The sequence below is a fragment of the Astatotilapia calliptera genome, chromosome 10 (assembly GCF_964374335.1).
Source record: "Astatotilapia calliptera chromosome 10, fAstCal68.1, whole genome shotgun sequence".
NCBI lineage: Eukaryota > Metazoa > Chordata > Actinopteri > Cichliformes > Cichlidae > Astatotilapia > Astatotilapia calliptera.
Window position 1 is genome coordinate 22,509,565 of NC_137431.1, and position 18,900 is coordinate 22,528,464.

The 18,900-nt window shown below is 42.1% G+C and overlaps 1 protein-coding gene across 1 annotated transcript; it reads left to right on the forward strand.

Annotated features, from left to right (window-relative positions):
* The first annotated feature begins 1,253 nt into the window (after positions 1 to 1,253).
* Positions 1,254 to 5,466, forward strand: spry4 (sprouty homolog 4 (Drosophila)). Its single transcript, XM_026182577.2, has 2 exons — positions 1,254 to 1,617; positions 3,757 to 5,466. The coding sequence occupies exon 2, from the start codon at positions 3,804 to 3,806 to the stop codon at positions 4,950 to 4,952; it is 1,149 nt and encodes a 382-aa protein (XP_026038362.1). The 5' UTR covers positions 1,254 to 1,617; positions 3,757 to 3,803; the 3' UTR covers positions 4,953 to 5,466.
* Positions 5,467 to 18,900: the final 13,434 nt, after the last annotated feature.

Below are 18,900 nucleotides of genomic sequence, written 5' to 3' on the forward strand. Positions count from 1 at the left end.
CAATACATGTTTTACCGACATATCACAGTAATACGCCAGTCCATCCAAACACATATTCAAAAATTGAATGCTGACTTAATTCCCTTTCTTTCTTGTATTCTTTCTTTTTTCTTCCTCCTTTTTCTTCAAAACAATAATCCCAATTTGGAGATGTAGTGGTTTCCATGGTGATGAGTGCAAATGGATAATAGGGCAACTGTTAACCTTTGACTGGTTAAAAGCCCCAAGCTGAGGGAGGGGAGGTAGGATAGTGGTGGGGAGTTTGCAGGGAAACACACACACACACACACACACACACACACACACACACACACACACACACACACACACACACACACACACACTAGGATGTCAGTGAGAAAGGAAATTCGCACTCATTTCCTCCGTGTGGTTTCGGTACAAATCAACAACATCCTGTCCTTTTGTGAATCCTGCCTGCCCTCATGCTGGTTTGTGTTTCAGAGTAGGCGTTAAACCCCCCGCCGTTCTCCTACCCCTCCTCCTCCTCCTCATCTTCTCTTTTTTTTCTTTCTTTTTTTTTTAACATTGCCAGAGAGGCTGTAGTCATACCTCACATTGTTGCCGAGGAAGGAAGGGCATGTCCTTGTTCGCAATAAATGTCTTTAGCTGGAACAGGAACACAAGGGGAGCGGCTATTATGAAGTCTAATCGAGCAGAGGCATGTGACCTCCGGTATCTTGATATCCTCGTTGAGAATCCGCTGAATGAGGCAAAAAAATAAACCTCAGACGTACACTATATTTATTAAACGTTTTATATTCTCGCAGATTCTGGTATGTATTGTTTTTCTGCATCTGCATGTTTTCCATTAGACACAGGTCGCCATCCATTCGTCAGAATCAATACCAGAGATCATATCTGCCTTCAATGAAAAAAAATTAATTAATTCATTGCAGATTTGGCCCACTCATATTCCGCTCTATCGCCTTTCTGTTACCATATTATAATCATAACAACATGTAGCATCGCTGGCTTCGTATATAAATAAATTAGGGGGATAAAAGGGTGGGGGGGACATCAGAGCCCACTCTTTATGTAAATCAGGCCTGACATTGCCCTTGTGACCAAAAAAAAAAACCCACCTCCTTCTCATTTCCTCGCCCCCTCCTTTTTCTTACACACACGCCTCATTCGCTATTTCTTCCCATTCATAAAAACGTAGGTATGGCGCCTGCGCAATGCTATTCGGAGTCCTCCCCATTCATAAAAATGTAACATCCGCATTTCAGCCCTCCCCAGTCGCGCGGCCCTGCCATTCACAAAAAAACAGAGAAAAAAAGACCAGGCATCTGCGCAGTGCCGTCCCTTTCCTTTCCTCTACCCTCCCATTCATAAAAACTCACTTCCCTCCCCCTCGGTGGTTGCAACATCATATCCAAAGCTCCGAGTCCACAACCGCAGTCGTCTTTTATGCACCAGCGAGTGGAGAATAGTGCGGGGCACCAGTTCGCCGTCCCCATACCTTGTTCTTATTACCCTGTAAAGTTTGGACTTATCTTTATCCATTATTCCTGGAGCTACTCGCTGCCTTGGAATAAAGCCTGTGCGTAAACGTCGCGCGCAGCGGAGAGATGAAAATTGTATCCTGAAACAACAGTAAGTGATCACCTCTCGTGTTTTTCCTTTCTTTCATCTCTAGATGTTTGTAACTAGTAAGTGTGTCACTGTAAAGAGAAACTGTTCGGTACTGTTCAGTGTTGCCTTCACTTGACTGGTCCTCTCAGTCTACTCAATCGCGTGCACTAAAACGCTCCTGCAAATTCTATTTTGCAACAAGCTGTTTCCGAGGGTTTGCAGTTTAGGTCAATATTTAACCACCGACTTCGGACCAAAAGCAAGGTGAAGGTATCAGAGATGGAGAACGACGCGTAGTCCAAACCGCCGCTTTTTTTCTTTTCTTTCTTTTTTTTAATATCAAATACGCATTTCAGCGGCTGTCGCATCGCTTCGTACACCCCCCCCCCCTTTTTTTTTCTTGTCTTTATTTTTTTTTCAAAGACACAATAAAAAGCAGCGGGGCAGACCCACACTTCAATCTCTGCGTGATTCGCCCTTCTCTCCAAAGCCTGTAGGTACGTTTATCTCTCGGGCGGTTCGGTTGCGTGTGTCCTTCTCGCTCTGCAGCGACTGCCTGGCTGGCACGCCATCGATGGTGTCAGGTGTTTATGCCATTAGTTTTTTCGTTTTAGCCCATTGGCTGCGACAAATCTTGTATTAATTTTCTACAATGCATTTGTTGTTGTTGTTGTTTTTTGCGTTTTGGTTTTTTGAGTGCCGTGGACGTATAATGTCCAGCTTTACACACACAGCTACGCACCGAACAGCCGCCTATCAAAACGACTCTACATTCCCGTGTCTGGTGGCACGCAATGTACCATTTCCTTTATTAAGCTTGTGTGTTTTTTTGACATTTTACAAAAACTGTTTGAATACCTGCTTATAACGCCTATATAAACATGCTATTTGTGTAAGTCGAGCTGCCGCCTCCGGTTTTTATGACTCAGTCATTGACATGTAGGGAGGGACGCGCACACACATAGACACACACACGCACACATTCGGGCTTGCACACGCATAGTTCCGGCTTGGAGCTTATAATAGTCTAGATTTGACGATCACAAGCGCTTGTGTCGGTGCCAGCTATGTCGCAACAGGTTTCTCAACCGGGCTTCTGAAAATATGAGGAATGGGAGAATCACACTGACAGCTGACGGTCAAGCAAAGCTGTGTCTACCACTGATACATTTACGAAAAAATAATACAGATGTATATATTTGCTGGGTGATGTGCGCAAGCCCAATAAATCACAAGACGAGCATAATCAAACGAAAATGATCTGAACAAGCTGATTTTTTCGTCGGTATATTTTGTTATAAGGTAACCCAAATGAATACTGTAGACAGTAGGTCGGTGAGCTGCTTTTCGTCAATATATATGTAAATAAAATGGATAAAATAAATTTGCCGAGCGCTCATTGATGAAACGGATGAAACCGATTTCTTTCAGCCTCACCATGACTGGAGCGTCTTGATTCATGCTTGCAACACCGAGTGCAGCCAGCAGCCCATTCACAAAAAACTGCAGTTCATAAAATCAGCCCCATTCACAAATCCCAGGGTCTGATCTCTGATTCAGATTCGTGTTTATGCAGTTTGCACACTGACAGATCAAATTTAAAAATACAACATTAGGTCAACTTGTATTACATGAAATAGCTGTGATTCTATAAAAAGACCTAATTTCCTTTGCCTCTTGCATTCATTTAGTCACCGTTGAAGTCTCTTTTCTGGCAACCTTCTTGTTACTTTGCCTTGTTTTGCATCTTTGAGTCTTTTGCATGCAAACCCCGCTCTCTGGTGCTCCCTGCTCTTTGGAGGGGAGGCAGTGAGAGCCCAACTTCTATTGTTCTAATGTCAAAGTTAGAATGGAGGAGGCTTAGACTGAATACCCTGTCGGTATTCAGTCTAAAAATCACCATGGTTTGGAAACTCTACATTCAAATAATTGCAAAGATCCGGTCTGGAGAAAAAAAAGATTTCTATGGAGAGACTTGTTTTAAAGATTCAGTATTTGTTTTCTGTGAAGTGAACTACTTATATCAAATGTCACGTTCGCATGCTGTTAGAGGTGTTGATCTGACATCTAACCATCTTTAATTCTCTAGTTTATTGCCATTTTTTTTATATTTTAAGATGAGATTAGTCTTAAATGTCTCTTTTGTATCTGTTTCTGCAGTATTGCTAAATGCTGCTTTAGAGAGAAGTCGAGGCACCAGCCTACATATGGAGTCCAGGGTTCCCCACCACATCCCCGGAGTGTCCTCCTCCCTCATATCTCAACCCCTGCTGGACAGTCGTGTGCCCTACGGTCGTCTTCAGCACCCTGTCACTATTTACCCCATCGACCAGATAAAGTCATCACACGTGGAGAACGATTACATTGACAGCCCTGCTGTTGTTTCTCAGCAGCCTCCCAGCCAGAAATCTTTGAACCCAAGAATCACCTGGCTAGGTCAGAATCAAGAAGCCTTTCTTGGTGCAAACCACAACCATCATCACAATCACCAACACCAAGCTCCCCAGCATAGTAGGTGCGAGCCCCACCTTCATCAGGACACCACCACCCACCCTTGGATTTCCTTCAGTGGAAGGCCCAGCTCTATCAGCAGCAGCAGCAGTACCTCATCTGACCAGAGGCTGCTGGAACACGCTGCGCCCACTCCAACAGTGGACCACCACCCTAAATTGCACCCTCACCCCGGCCCCATCAGTACAATCACTACCCAAACTCCAGGCTGCTTCAGTTCCTCAGAATCTAAGGTCCTCACTTCTTCCTCCTCTGCTTCGTCCTGCTCCTCCTCCTCTAAATCCCTTGACCTCAAGTCCGCAAAGATGCCTGTGGGAGGTGTATGCTCCGTTGGAGGTCAGCAAGGGTTGGCAGTGATTCCTTCCTCTCCGACCGAGAAGAAGCACCTCCTTCTTTGCGAGCACTGTGGGAAGTGCAGGTGCACAGAATGCACACTTCCCCGAACCCTTCCTTCTTGCTGGGTCTGCAACCAGGAGTGCCTGTGCTCTGCTCAGAGCATGGTAGATACCGCCACCTGCATGTGCCTGGTCAAAGGGATCTTCTACCACTGCACCGAAGACGAGGATGATGAGGGCTCCTGTGCCGACAAGCCCTGCTCGTGCTCGCAGGCCAACTGTTGTGCACGCTGGTCCTTCATGGCTGCCCTTTCTTTCGTCCTGCCTTGCCTGGTTTGCTATCTACCAGCAATGGGCCTAGCCAAACTGGGACAGAAATGTTATGACAATATTAGCAGGCCTGGCTGCCGCTGTAAAAACTCACAGAGCGGCGTGAGTGTCCCCGTGTGTAAAAGTGGAGCCACAGAAGCAAAATCTGGCACTCTGGAGAAGCAGCAGCAGGGATCATGATAGTGGACCAAACTGTGTGGTGGTGACCTTGCTAAAAAAAAAAAAAAAAAAGTGGACTGGACTATACCATACTTGTTTGCTCTCTATGGATTGGACAATCCAACACCAACCCATTAAACTATCCCGTTAAACTGCTGGAAGATGACTTATGTAAAACAAAGGTACAAAGATGTTTAATAGGGTGTATGATCAAAAATGGGCCTTATATGAGGGAGGTGGCAAGTAGGAATAGCCAACAGGCCCTCTGAGATGTTTTTGTTCTTCTTTGTAAGAGTGACAAAAGAACAAGAGACAAGCTTGTGGGACTGGTATTTGTGTTTTGCGAAGATGGCCGTAGGCACAAAGTCATTGTACCTCTCTGCTGCTCAATATTTCTCAGCTAATTTTGTAATGCTTACTAAACAGAAGCTGGTTGCTGATCCACAGAATACATAGAAATTATTGATGGATGGTTAATATCTATACTTAGCCCCCACCCCCCACTCCCCACCCCAACCCAAAAGCACAGCCCAGCGTTAAACATGAAAACAAGTGATTATCTATAGCGTGGTTTCAATGACAGGCCATTGCAGGAGTGAAACTAACACTTTTAACTACTCACTCGCTCCAAGGTTATCGTGGCCACCAATCTTTTAGCGTTTCCCCTCTCTTACACCTGAAAGATGCTACCTTGGTATTGCTAACATTTGATCTCCATTGAGTTTTTATGTCCAGAGTGGAGCTGTAAAAACAAACCTTTCTAGACTTTAAAATAATAGCAATTCCCCTTAACTCTCACCATGTATTGTGCATAAGCAGTTGAGATGATCACCTTACAGTGTGTTTTCCACTACGAGGTGGTGAAGCCTAGACATTCTCAAATATTTTGAATGCTGTTCACCAGTCACCTTTGACATAATGCATGTCATGACTTGCATGCTTTAGTCTAATGGTTACCCACTGTACTAGAAGTCGATTTGTAGTAGAGAAATGTGTTTAAAGAAAAAAAAAAGTAAAGTACACTCAACCTTCTCAGGGACAGTTACAGTAATCCTCTCTAGAACTTGGCCTACACCGCATGTTGATTACTAAACTGCCTAAGAGCCTGGTCTACTTCCTCTTTGCACAAAAAAAACAAAAAGGCAAAGAAATATTTAGGGGCAAAAAGGCAAGAGTGAATCATTTAAAACGAGTAAGCTAAGCTAGAGACAAACTGGCCAGAAAAAAGTGTTTCCAGACGAGAGGGGGTGCAAGTGATAGAGAGCAAAGAGGGGGAAGAGAAGGCATAGCAAAGTCGCTGTTGTGTATGTCTGCAGTCAGCCTTTGTAGAGTAAACCTGCCACTTGCACAACCTTTTTAGGAAGACGCAAACCCCTTAAAGGATGTACTAAAGCACAGTATTAACCACCTCAGCTATCTCACATTACGTTGGTGTGCACTACATTTAGTCCCCACCCCACTGCCCCCACACACAGAGCGTCTTCATCACGTTTAAATCATTATGCCGCGTAGCTGCATACGTTGAATAGCCTCTTTTTTTAATTCTTAAAGTCTATTTTTGTGGCTTGCGTGACATTTTTAGGACTTTGCCAAAGGAAGCTGTTATACAGTAGCATGCTTTTCCTGTCAGAATGATCACAGTCACGCCAGTCTGGCCACGTGGTGTTGACGGCAGCTGGTCATTATTAAAGGTGGGCTGCCCTTTAATACAGATGGCCATTTCCGTTTGGCATAAAAGCGTACTGTCTTTGTGACTCCATAACACACATCTCTGCTTCACATCGGACCTGTGACTTTCATTAGGGTGCCTAACTTTGCTTTTACTTGTACTTGTCTAGTTGCACAAAGCTATCAGACGGGGGGAAAGGGAGGGAAAAAACACACATGGTCCTTAGTCTTTAATGTATGAGGCAATATTTTCAAAACCTAGCAATTCAGCCTGAGAGAAAAGGTGCCAAAATGGGATTGGTCGTGGGACCGGGCAAATGCCTGGTCGTCTCTAGGTGGGCAGCAAAAATCACAAATGTTTTGACAATATATTTAGTACTAGAGCTATGCAGGTGAAATGTTATTTGCTGTAAATAGTTTCACAACATTTGTGTTCTTTAGAAGACACTTTTAAATGTCCTTGAAAGATTGCATGGTACATTATAGCTACGATTCAGTACAAAATATATAGAGAATATATTAGATATATATTTTGAGGGTAAGAATACGATGTTTTTGTGGTTGTGAGGAAAAGGAAAAAAGGAGAGTTTCAAGAAGAAGGTTGGGGAAAGGGGTAACAGAAATAACAGACGTTTCTATTACTAGCACTTGATTTAGAAAAGTGTGCCCGGCAATAAATTAAAGAAGAAAAAAAAAGGAGAAGAAGCAGAAAAAAAACTCCTGCTGTTTATGCTATCCATGGCTCATTAGCAGTCGAGAGGCTAAGCTAATTCCCTGGTTCCTCTCCGAGTCCTAAAGACTGTGGACTCATTGAATCCACACAGGGAGCACAATCTACCCCCATCAGCCCATTTCCTGCCGTTACTCCTCGGTGTTTCAGCTCCCTCTTTTTCTCTTCTTGCTTTTCTTTCTTCCTCGCTTCTCTCTTTCCTGCCCCGAGAAATTGCCCAACAAACATCCCTGACCTTCCATGATTGACAAACACAGCTGCTGTGCATAAACTTGTCATACCACAGAGACATGGAAAGACATGTCTGTCTCTCTTTCACTCTCGACTTGGTTTTTCCTCTCCAGTTGTGTTCTGCGCCATCTCTTCTCACCAGAGGACATTTATTTCCAACAGTTGCTGCCTTTTTTCTTTTCTTCTTTTGCTGTTACTCAGCTCCATCACTGCAAAAGCAATGCTCCTAACTTCATGTTGGCTTTATACAATCACGTGCTCGCTATCCTGTTTAAGGTGTGGAATAATCATCCAACAGCTCAAACATTAAAACCTTTTCTTTACGCTGTGACTTTTACACACCAATCCCCCTGTGTGTCATTCATTTGTGAACACGGTTTTCTTTTCTTTTCCTTTTTTCTTTTTTTTTTTTATTTAAACCCAAACAAGAGGAAAGGTCTCAAACAGTTGGGTGATGCTACTCCATTCTTTTATACCTTTACAATGTCATTGTTGGGTATTGAGAAACAAGATCTGTGCTTTTGTTTTGTGTAGATATAACAAAAAGACAAAAATCTCATATAAAAGGTTCCCTTTATAGATATATTTATTTTGAAGTTCTATTTTATATAGTATTTATTTAGATGCCAACTTTTTGTTTGTGAAGAAAGCTTATGTCGAAATGGAATGTACATTGACAATGGAAATATATATTGTTAAATATACCGAGCTGTTTGTGTCGTTACTGTTTCAACTACATAACACAGACACACACTTATACACCGTGCCATCATAACGATCATAAACCCAGAGGATTTATACTAATATGAATTATTACCACTAAAAAAGTTGACTTATACTGACATAAAGATAGCAGCACCAACAAACTATTATCCCCCCCCCCCCCCCCCCCCCCCCCAAGTGGCTCTATGCCCCTCTAGTGGGGTCTGCCCCACAGTTTGAGCCACTACTTCAATGTAAAAAATATATTATATACTGCTTCATTTCTGACCCAAAGTTTCCGCTACTCAAAGTTAATCGTTTTCTTCTTTTTGGCTGCTCCCTTTAGGGGTCGCCACAGCGGATCATCTGCCTCGATCTGACCCTGTCCCTAGCATCCTCCTCTTGGGCACCAACCCCATTACTCACAGTAGTGCTGCATGTGTACATCCCAAAAAGGTTGATATGCTTCTGTAGGTCAAGATTTCCATCTACCGGTCACTGTTTACAAACCTAAGGTGAATTTTAAAAGTTAATGAAACCCTCAATCTGGAGCTAGATGATTTTCAATAAATACAGTTGGGGGTTTTTTTGCTCTTGACATACATACATGAGTTCAATAGAACTCAAGCTACAAGTGGACTACAAATGAAACCAGAAAGCATCTGCTACCAAACAGTTTGGTGAATCACATGCACATATCTAAACAGGAGATAGGTTTGTATGTGGGGTTTTTTTTAACTGCTTACAATAGCAACCGATCACTTATAAGCTGAATTTGAAGATTTTTTTTTAACATTATGCAGTCTGTAAAAGACCAGCGAGGCGCTTTAGTCTCTTTATTTCAACAGTTCAAATTCCCGAGGTCTCCCTTCCTGTGTCTGAATAGGTCGCTCTCTATAAAACACTGGTAGAGCAGCAAAGGCCAAATAAATCTGTATGACCTTAAACAGAAAGAAAACATTACATAAGGAACAGGAAATGATCCGCAGACCCCTCAGGACGACGTAACATGAGACAGGAACTAGTCAGGATGCTTAATTCATATCAGAGCTTGATGACTGCAGTGTGTGTGTGTGTGCAGGTTTAAATGTGTGTTTGACTTGTAGGTTAAACTCACTTCCTTTTAGTTTGAAGGGGTGGTCTGTTATAATCTGGATGTGTAACATTCCTTTCTCTCAAAAGCGCCACCTTATAAAGCCAGAGCACATACGGCTTCTTCCTGTCACACACACCTACACACACATTGTTGTCATCCCCCAACCCCCTCCCCCAGAACACCTGTGCTGCTCTTACCTTTTGGTGTTCTTCCTCCCTTTACGCAACCCCCCAGCTCCCAACCCCTCCACCTCCCGCGCATGTACTCGTGTACTGGGTGTTCACCTGGATGCACCTGGGAGAGGAAAGTGAATGAATTACAACAGAGTTTGTTAGGAGGAGAAGAGAAGAGAAGAGAAGAGAAGAGAAGAGAAGAGAAGAGAAGAGAAGAGAAGAGAAGAGAAGAGAAGAGAAGAGAAGAGAAGAGAAGAGAAGAGAAGGGCCTGGCCTTCCAGCATCACATAAAGAAGATGTTTCCGCTGTAAAAGCCCTGCAGGCGCTGCTGTGTCTGCTCCAACAGGTGAGATCAGAGACCAACCTGCCTGTTTACCTGCCGGTCTGTCAGCACCCACCTGGGACAGCACACATATACACACACACACACACACACACACACACACACACACACACACACACACACACACACACACACACACACACATGCAAACACCTGCATTTGACTTCCTCCACACCTACATTGTCATCTCCACCCTATCAGGCCACATACATATCATCAACACAGGAAGCTGCAGCACAGGCAAGTGGAAAAGAAAGCATTTATTATCAGCTAGTACTATGACACAGCCTAGATTCAGTGAAGAACCCGTCCCGGGTCGGAAACTGTGCATGCAAATAATTATTTGTGCTGTGGTTTGGCTTGCTGTGCTACAAAAAGGTTGGGTTTACCACAGAAGACAATGCAAGGACAGCAGCCAGAAACTGGTTGAAACTAATATTTCAAAGTTTTTGAATGTTTACAGTGCTTTTTTTTTAAGTTGTTAAGCTGTGCAAGTGAGAGAAACTAGTACAAGATTCAGGTCCTCTTGTTCTGCTTCATTTGCAATGTAATTGTTCAGTCGCAAGAATAAGGTCGTCACACCCAGCACACACAAACACAAACTTTTCTCACACAAGCAGGCTAATCAAAATAATGTAATAACACATAGAATAGATTTCATAACCAAGTGCAACCCTTGTTATTATATAAAAGGAGAATACGGGGAAACAGAGGGATTTTTATCTATGTATATTGTTAAAATGTGCTAGCGGCCCTCAGGCTGCCAGGGACTTTGTTCCAGCTAGTCACGTGATCAAGTGTGTGCACTGGTTTAAAGCGTCACTGAAAGCAGAAGTTGCGCTGCAATAACACAGGACAAAGGGATCATCAGGTGTGACATCCAGGTGGTATAATCTGACTTGAACCATCCCACATTTGTCTTCTTATCGGCTGCATTTCACAACCAGCAGAACTTGCTAAGTCATTGTATCAGCACACACTGATGTGACCTGAGATACCACTTAAAGGGATAAACCAACTTTTTTTTGTTTTCTTTCCAGTGTGAATCTGCATTTAGGTAACATATGTTAGACTAATTATTTAAGGCCGTGGGGGAAACCGCATGCCAGTTTCCTGCTATGAATGATGTTTCCCCTCAGCTGGTCTCCGAATCTGTTTGAGATTTTCAAGAAGCTAGCTGTAATTTCGACTCTCCCGCACTTATGTGCTTCAAGTTACCTCAAGTAAATCCCCTGCAGTTTGCTGTTTAGATGACATATTGCAAAAGCCATTTTCACATCTGGTGTAGCGCTCAAGCAGACCCCCGCGCACCACTGACAACCCATAGATACACACACACAGTTACACACTTCCCTCTCTTCCTCTTCTGTGCAGCCCATTTCTTCACTCCTCTCATTCTCTGTTTTATACATACAAAAATACAAAAAAGGGAAAACATGTGAAAAATGTGTGTGACATGTATGTATATTTAATTAATCAGGATTAAATTAAGGTAGACTCTCTTTACCCGTGCACACAGAGGCCATAGTGTTCTCCTTACCTCAATCATTTATTTACCAGGTTTATTTACATTATAAATCAACATTATCTTTATGGTATGGATGAAATAAGACAGTGGCTACATATGCATGTTCATATATAACTTGCATACATAGCAAGTGCATTTTTGTCCCCTATCAAACATGCACAGTATCTCTTCCTCTGTCCCCTCCAGTCCTTCTCTCTTCTTTCCTTGTGGAATTTGACAGTAAAATTAGCTTAAGTGCGGCTTGAAGAAAAACACACATTTCAGCACTTGGGAAGTAGCAGGGATAGCATAGAAGAGAGGACTGGGAGCTGGTGGGAGAGACGGAGGTGGACAACAGGGAGAAAAGGTTGTCTGGGAAGCTTGACCAAAACAGTCAATAAAAGCTGTGATAAACATATTATACACATTGCAATAAATAAAACTATATTTTTGTTGAAAGCTTCCAACTTGACAAGTATTGTAAAAAATCGAAATAGTTTTCACTTTCACTAGCATGCCAATAAAATAAAATAAAATAATCTAAAATTTCCAAATTCGTCACTTAAGTGTTCTTATGGGCCCAAAATAGGCCAATGACAGAAAAAAAGGCAGAAAGAAGAAGAGAAAAGAGAGATTAGCCACAATTTTTAATGCCACAGTTGCCTGCCTACCAGCAAGTCAACCGGGCAGTCAGCCTGTCCACCATGAAGCCAGTTACCCAGCCAGCAAACAAGCCAACCGGCCCGTTTCATTCAGTGGGACCACTGGCACGGGACCAAGTAATGCCACTAAACAAAGAGCTACTGTCTTGCATCACTTCCCCTCAGAGAGGCCAACCAGGCTGCAGCCTCTTATCACCAGGCACTGCCACTCTAAAGCACACCAAGGCCTCCGCCACACCGACCTCTTTACTGCTTTCTGGTACAGCCTTCTCCCATTATACTAACCCTGAACCCAAGGGGAGGGTTTTATTTCGGCTTTCACGAGCGTCAACGAAAGGGGCAGCACATAAAAAGAAAAACAAATTAAACCCACCGAGCAAATGGTTTTAACCGAATTTCACGTGGCCTGCGCTTCACTTGGTCACATGCTTTTTTTCTTCTTCTTTTTTAGCACTTGTGAGGCTATACCACGTGATGTTGCATGGCGTTTGAGAAGTTTAGTCCCATCACTGGACTCTGACTTTAACACAGTTTACTGATTATATGATTTACTACAGAGAAGGACAAGTTAATGTTTTCTGTTCGACCCTATTTTATTTTTTTCTACTCGATTCCTTTCTATTCTATTCTAGACTGGTCTGTACTGTGATCCTATTATTTTCTTATTGCAGAAGTTAAGGAGTGAAAGTGTGGAATCTTAATGGGCAGCTTTGCTCCTCTGTCTTGATAAGTATTCTGCCGGTGTAGTTTGATACTTCCTTCCACTCCTCAACCTCCGTGTGTGTGTGTGTCTGTGTGTGTTTGTCATGGGTGCGTGCCTGTTTTCAACAGGCCCTGTAGCTGCCTGAGGGGGGGTGGACATGTGTAAAGGAACAGTTGCATTCCTTTCAGATCCTCCTCTCAAAGGGAAAACACATACACACACACATTCAGGTTTATACAAACTAAGCTTACAGGAACACACAAACCCTCTCCTTCTCTCCCTTCTTTCGCTCTCTTTTCCCTCTTTCTGAACAACAGCAGAGCGAGACGGTCCCCCGAGGTGTCGGAGGGGCCAAAGCTGAACCGACCAAACTTGGCTTCCAACCCCGGAGCAGTGACACGCCCACTTGGCGGACGCCTGCAGTGCATTCCTGGTGAGAGCATTGTCAAAGACAAGCACTTCCTCTGGAGAAGGGCCAGCCCCACCACAATAACATTTTATACATTTATTTGCTGGCTTGAGTCACAAACAAACAACATGCGCGCACACACAAACCCACGTGCACACACACACACGTGCACAAGGAAGGATGTGTGCGTACTTGCATGCATGATGTACAACAGTATTGCAAAACACTGTTTTGATTCTTATCTTTGCTCCCATATCACTCCCTCTACTCCTCCCAGTCCAAGTGTTCCTATCGATGTTCCTTTTCTAATCTTGTTTTTGTTTTTTCTCTCCTCTTAAGTGAAGCTGTTGCACTGACTTTTCTCCTGTATGATATTCAACAGATTACAAACAAAACCGTCCTCATCCTGACCTCTGCTTGTTCTGAGATAGAGCTGACATTCTATCCTCTATAGACTCATGGGTCTCACAACTTTTGCAACAGTAAAAAAAAAAAAAAGTAGGATTGTTGCCTGATTCGATTTTTTTTTTTTTAAGTTTAAAAGAAACAGATTCAGTGACTATTTCCAGGGAAATGTTTGACATTTGGCTTATTGCAAAACCAGAAGGAGTAATTTAGCTTCCTCGGCTATTTTGCTCATTAATTTCCTTGTCAGTGAAAGAGGTAAACCTGCTATTCTCAATGTAAGTCAAATAGCAAGCAGTGATCACACTTTTAACCAGCAGATATTTGGAAGTTTTCCTTGAGTAAAGCTAAAAGTCACAAAACTGACTCGTTTCAAACAAAACTTGAATTTCAAAGATGGAATACGAACGTAGGACTTTATTGTCCCAGTGGAGAATTTGTCTTGCTGCCTCTATTAAAATCAAGAAATCAAATGTATATTTAAAAAAATCTATCTAATCAACATAATGTTTGATAAATCAAATCAAAAATCAAAAACGTGATTCTCCTGCGTATACGTCCGTGCATCCGTGGCTTTTCGTTACCTATTGTGCTACACACGGTTCAGTCTGCTTTATTCATGTGTCTGCTTGTCCTTTTGTGTTTGCAGTATCTGCCATGTCAGGACAAACACAAAAGGAGCCAAACACACTCTTATGTAACAAACATGACTTCACAGGAAGTCAATCACAATGTCTGTGAGTGTGTGCCTCTGTGTGCATTTGTTTCCGTGGTGTTTATACCATTTGACCATGTTTTTCAGTGCATGTTGAGCACATATGGGCATTAATTAATTGTAAATTATGTATGTAAGTGTGTGCGAGTGCTTGCTTGCTTCATGGTCCACAGTGAAGTTAGGACACAGGAAGACACCTCAGTGTCCGCACTGGCCCTTGGATGTCAGGTCCCTGAACTGTACTGGTACTCTGATCAGAAGTGGTATGTTTGATTGTTTGATTTTTAGGTTTGCACTAACATATGTTAAATATGTGTACTAGTATGCTTCTTTATTTCTTTAGTCTGTAATAATTTTTGTTATTCAGTTAAATTTAGTTAAGAAAATCTGTTTTGATTTGTATATGAAATCAAAGGAACATATTTCTAAAGTGTCCATGCACAGCTTTTAAGTTTCTGTATCCAGGTCCAGTTTGCACATCAGACAGAGCCATTAGAGAAATGTTTGCACTTACAAACAGGCCAGCAGAGTTAAGTTGTGAATTCTGGATATCTGATGGTAAACTTACAGCAGCTTTATATTACAAAACTAATGGCAGTTATGCCAGTTACTGGAGTAACACATCTGTGTTCTCTGGCAGAAGAAAGGAGAGGACCCTACTCTTGTGAAACTATCCAACTGTAAATCTAACACAGTCAAGTCTTCTCCTGCAGTCAACTGTGAACACTGTTTTTACCTGACAAGCACTCCCACCTTCCTGTTGCCATACATCTGTTTCACTAATTTCATTAACAACAAGGAAAATCACCAGGGCAACCCCTCAGACACAAGCAGACTCACTACCGCTAAAACTGGCACGCTTGTAGATAAAGAGGTCAAGTCATGTCTTCTCAGATATGTGAGAGTTTTGTGCATTCGTGCAAGGCAGAGTGCATGTGCATGTTTATGTGCGTGCGTGTGTGTGTGTGTGTGTGTGTGTGTGTGTGTGTGTGTGTGTGTGTGTGTGTGTGTGTGTGTGTGTGTGTGTGTGTGTGTGTGTGTTTTCGACCTCAGGGTGGAGTATCTTGGCATGTCTCACCACAGTTTAATGTTTCCTTTTAGCTCAGCTGGCACTCTTGAGCTCCTGTTGGCTGACCTTTTCGCTTCCTGTGAAGTTCCTGTCATGCATTCTCAGTCGAAGGTCACAGATCTTTAAAGCCAGGCCAATTGTTCCATACGAAATACTTTAGAAGAAAGATATACTAGCTAGATTAGCCCAAGAACGGAGACTGCTTTTGAATATTTAGCACGCATGGTAGGTATACACTGCTGCATTTAGTTAACTAACAGCAAGCTAAAAATAATAATAATAATAATAATTCATTGTAATGAAAACTTGAAAGGCAAAGTGTGCATTTTACAACCTGCAATTGTGCAGATTTATTTTTGTAGGAAACACAAATGTAAGAGTACAAGCCTCCTCTGCTGCACGGTTATCTGTCTTTTGACCAAAATCAGCTACCTGGATCGACTCTTGTAGTCAGATCTGCACAGAGTACCTTGCCAACTATAAATACCAGCAGTGAAAGAAAAACTACTACATACAGTGCATTTACACAGGTTTTAGCACACATTGCTATCGTTTGTATTTGAATAAAGATTATAATAAGTTTAATGACTTTTTAAAAGAAGTAACCAGTAACTAGCCACCTCACGTGATGAGGGGTTTTCATCAAAATCTCCTTTGATCAGTCTTCAGCCCCAGACAGTAACAATGTACCAGACGCTCATTTAAGTGTACATTTTTCCTAAAGTTCATTCAAGAAATGGGTTTTGAAAATCTAATCATATGCCAAAGCCATAGAGGTATGAGCTAAACGAGACACATAATCAATTAAGTTAAGAAACAGCTTCTCAAATTCGCAATGCTGGGTCTGGGATACACACTGTAGACACGCACACTAAGACCATTTCCCACACCAGAAACATAAACTACTCTACACTCTTTTTATACTACCGAGACTTTATTCACTTTTAGTCACTTACAGTTATTATACAGTTACAGTTACTTTAATTTTAAAACTGTGTAATTTTAAAACTCTATATTCTGTGTATTTATTATCTCACTCTTATTGCCTGTTCTTATTGTCTTTATCTTCAACGTTATGCTGCTCTGTTGTATGTTAATTGCCCCTTGGGGATAAATAAAGTCTTTCTGATTCTGATTCTGATTAAAGCTCCACAATTCACACAGCAAAATAGCAACAAGGCCCACAGACTTCCCTACAAATTTCCAGTGCAGTTCCACCACAGACAGCAGAGGACAGCACCCCTAGTTAAATGCAACCAGTTTACATAAATAATGCCTATACTTAGTCAAGCCTGTTTAATGTCGACATGGTTACTATAACAGTAAATACGTTCACATGAGCTCATTGTTGCAACTTATTGCACATGTTTGAAAAATCAGTAACAAAAAACCCCCCCAAACGATAAAATATGAGGCTACTTTTCAGAGTAGTGCACAGTCCTGTCACACAGCAATGTAGGAAGGAAAGGGAGAATCCCAGCGGTACCACAATGTTTCCACATCTCTATAGACATGGCAGCTGGTTCTCACTTGTAAACTGCAACATGCAGAGAAAGCCTCCTCTGCTAACATTTCAGATATCACACAGGCTTAAGCCAAATATGATATTAACATAGCACAAACATGTGACCACTGTATACAAACAGCAGCAGCAATGAGAACGCACAAACAGAAGGCTAAAGCTGGAAACAGTTATTCAGCTTAACCTGCTGCCATCAGTTTTTCTTAACAGCTGATAGCTGGCTTTCACAGTGAATGGGAGGAAGTGTCCATCACGGGGTGCCGGGAACAAGGTTGACAGTTTCACTACTGAAACTGGAGAGAAAAAAAATAGGCATTGTCACTTTTCTTGATAATTTAACTATTTCAAAAGTTTTCTTTGTGCTTGAGCCATTTAGGAAGTGTATGAGTAGATCTGTTTTAAATAACAGAGGCCTGTGGAGTCAGAGATGTAGTTCTTGGGTTTTCTTTGGTTTTCAAAGCATTGCACAGTTTGATCTTGTGGCCAGTTTGTTGCAATGTCATTGTGGCATTGTTAACACAAACGTGAATGCTCCAGACCAAAAAACTGCATTAAGGGCCTAAAGGAAAGGAGTAGTTTGGTATGAATTTCTTTTTCAACCTACTCTATACAACATTGAATACAGCAGCCAATTGATGGGTCGCAGAGGACAGAACCTCTGAAAGCATGATGATGGGGAAATTAATTAAAAATCCTTTGGATACGCTTCCTGCCAGCCATTGTGAAAAGTGATGTGAGTAATGGTTTCCAAGAAAGGGAATCTCTAAGAACTACAGGAACAAGCTTAGCTGAGCCATATACTCACACACGTGCACATGTTCATGCGCAGTCATAGAAATGAGTATTAGAAGCAAACCCTGTAAATTTTGTGTCTGAGAGGTGGTCTGGCCTGTGAAGCCCTCTGGCCATGAATACTATTCTTGTGGCTGTGTATTTGAGTCTGTGGCTTAGCCAAGGATGTGGTTGAGCTCAGTGAAAAGCGTACAAGACGAATCATTTAAATCCCCATCTATAGTGTGCTGCATGTGTGTCTTGTTGCACGCGTGTGTGTGCGCTTGTCAAAAAAGAGGAAAAGGGGCATCATTCAACAGCTGCTCCTCCTTCCAGGAGCATAGGATATTGGATTAGTGTGTTAATCTCACTCTCGCGTTTTTTTCTCAGTGTTCCTCTTTCCTACATTTGGGTTTTTCTATGGTTGCATACATCTTCTGTCCTACTTGTTCTCAGGTCTGCTACATTTTTTCTTTTACTGCTGATGGCCCGTACACAAGAGGTCCATATACCCACATATCTCCTAACTGTTGTAAGACACAATGCTGTTCAGTAAGCACATGACTATAAAAAAAAGGATCAGAAAATAGAAGCATGTTTTAAATGAGGTTACACGTTTTTAGTAATAAATTAGCCATTGTTGCTCTGATATAAAGCTTTTATCAAAAGATAAGGACTAGACAATATTAGTGAGGTTATTCAAATGTATGCCCTAAAAGCTACCATTAGTGATACTTCTTATTTGGAAAATTGACGGGATAAAAGGTCTGTTTTTCCCCAAAAAACAGAAGCCAGTGCATGTATTTCTGTGAGTGCATCTTTTGGTCTTATAAATGCTTTTTTTGCAAGCTAGCCACTACACTATCTGCTCTTTCAATGTAATTTATTTATTTAAGAGAGTATTAGAGACAAATCGCTCCAGCAACTAGACTGGACAAGACTGGATATGGACCACCACCCACAAAATCAAAGATGAGCTATCAATCTTTCTGTGTCTGGACCAAGGGAGGGGTCTCATGGATTGAGTGTTGAGTCCATATAAGCTGCAGACATGACTAAGCAGCAGGGTCCTGGGTTTGAATCTAGTGGTTAGCTGGGTCTCTTTCTGTGGGGAGTTTGCATGATTTCATTTTTTCCCAGTACTCTGGCTTCCTCCCACAACTCAAAGACATACATGTGAAGTTAGCTGGCAAGTCTAAGTTGGGTGTAGGTGTGAATGAGAGTGAGAATGGTTGTCTCTCTCTGTGTTAGCCCTGCTATAGT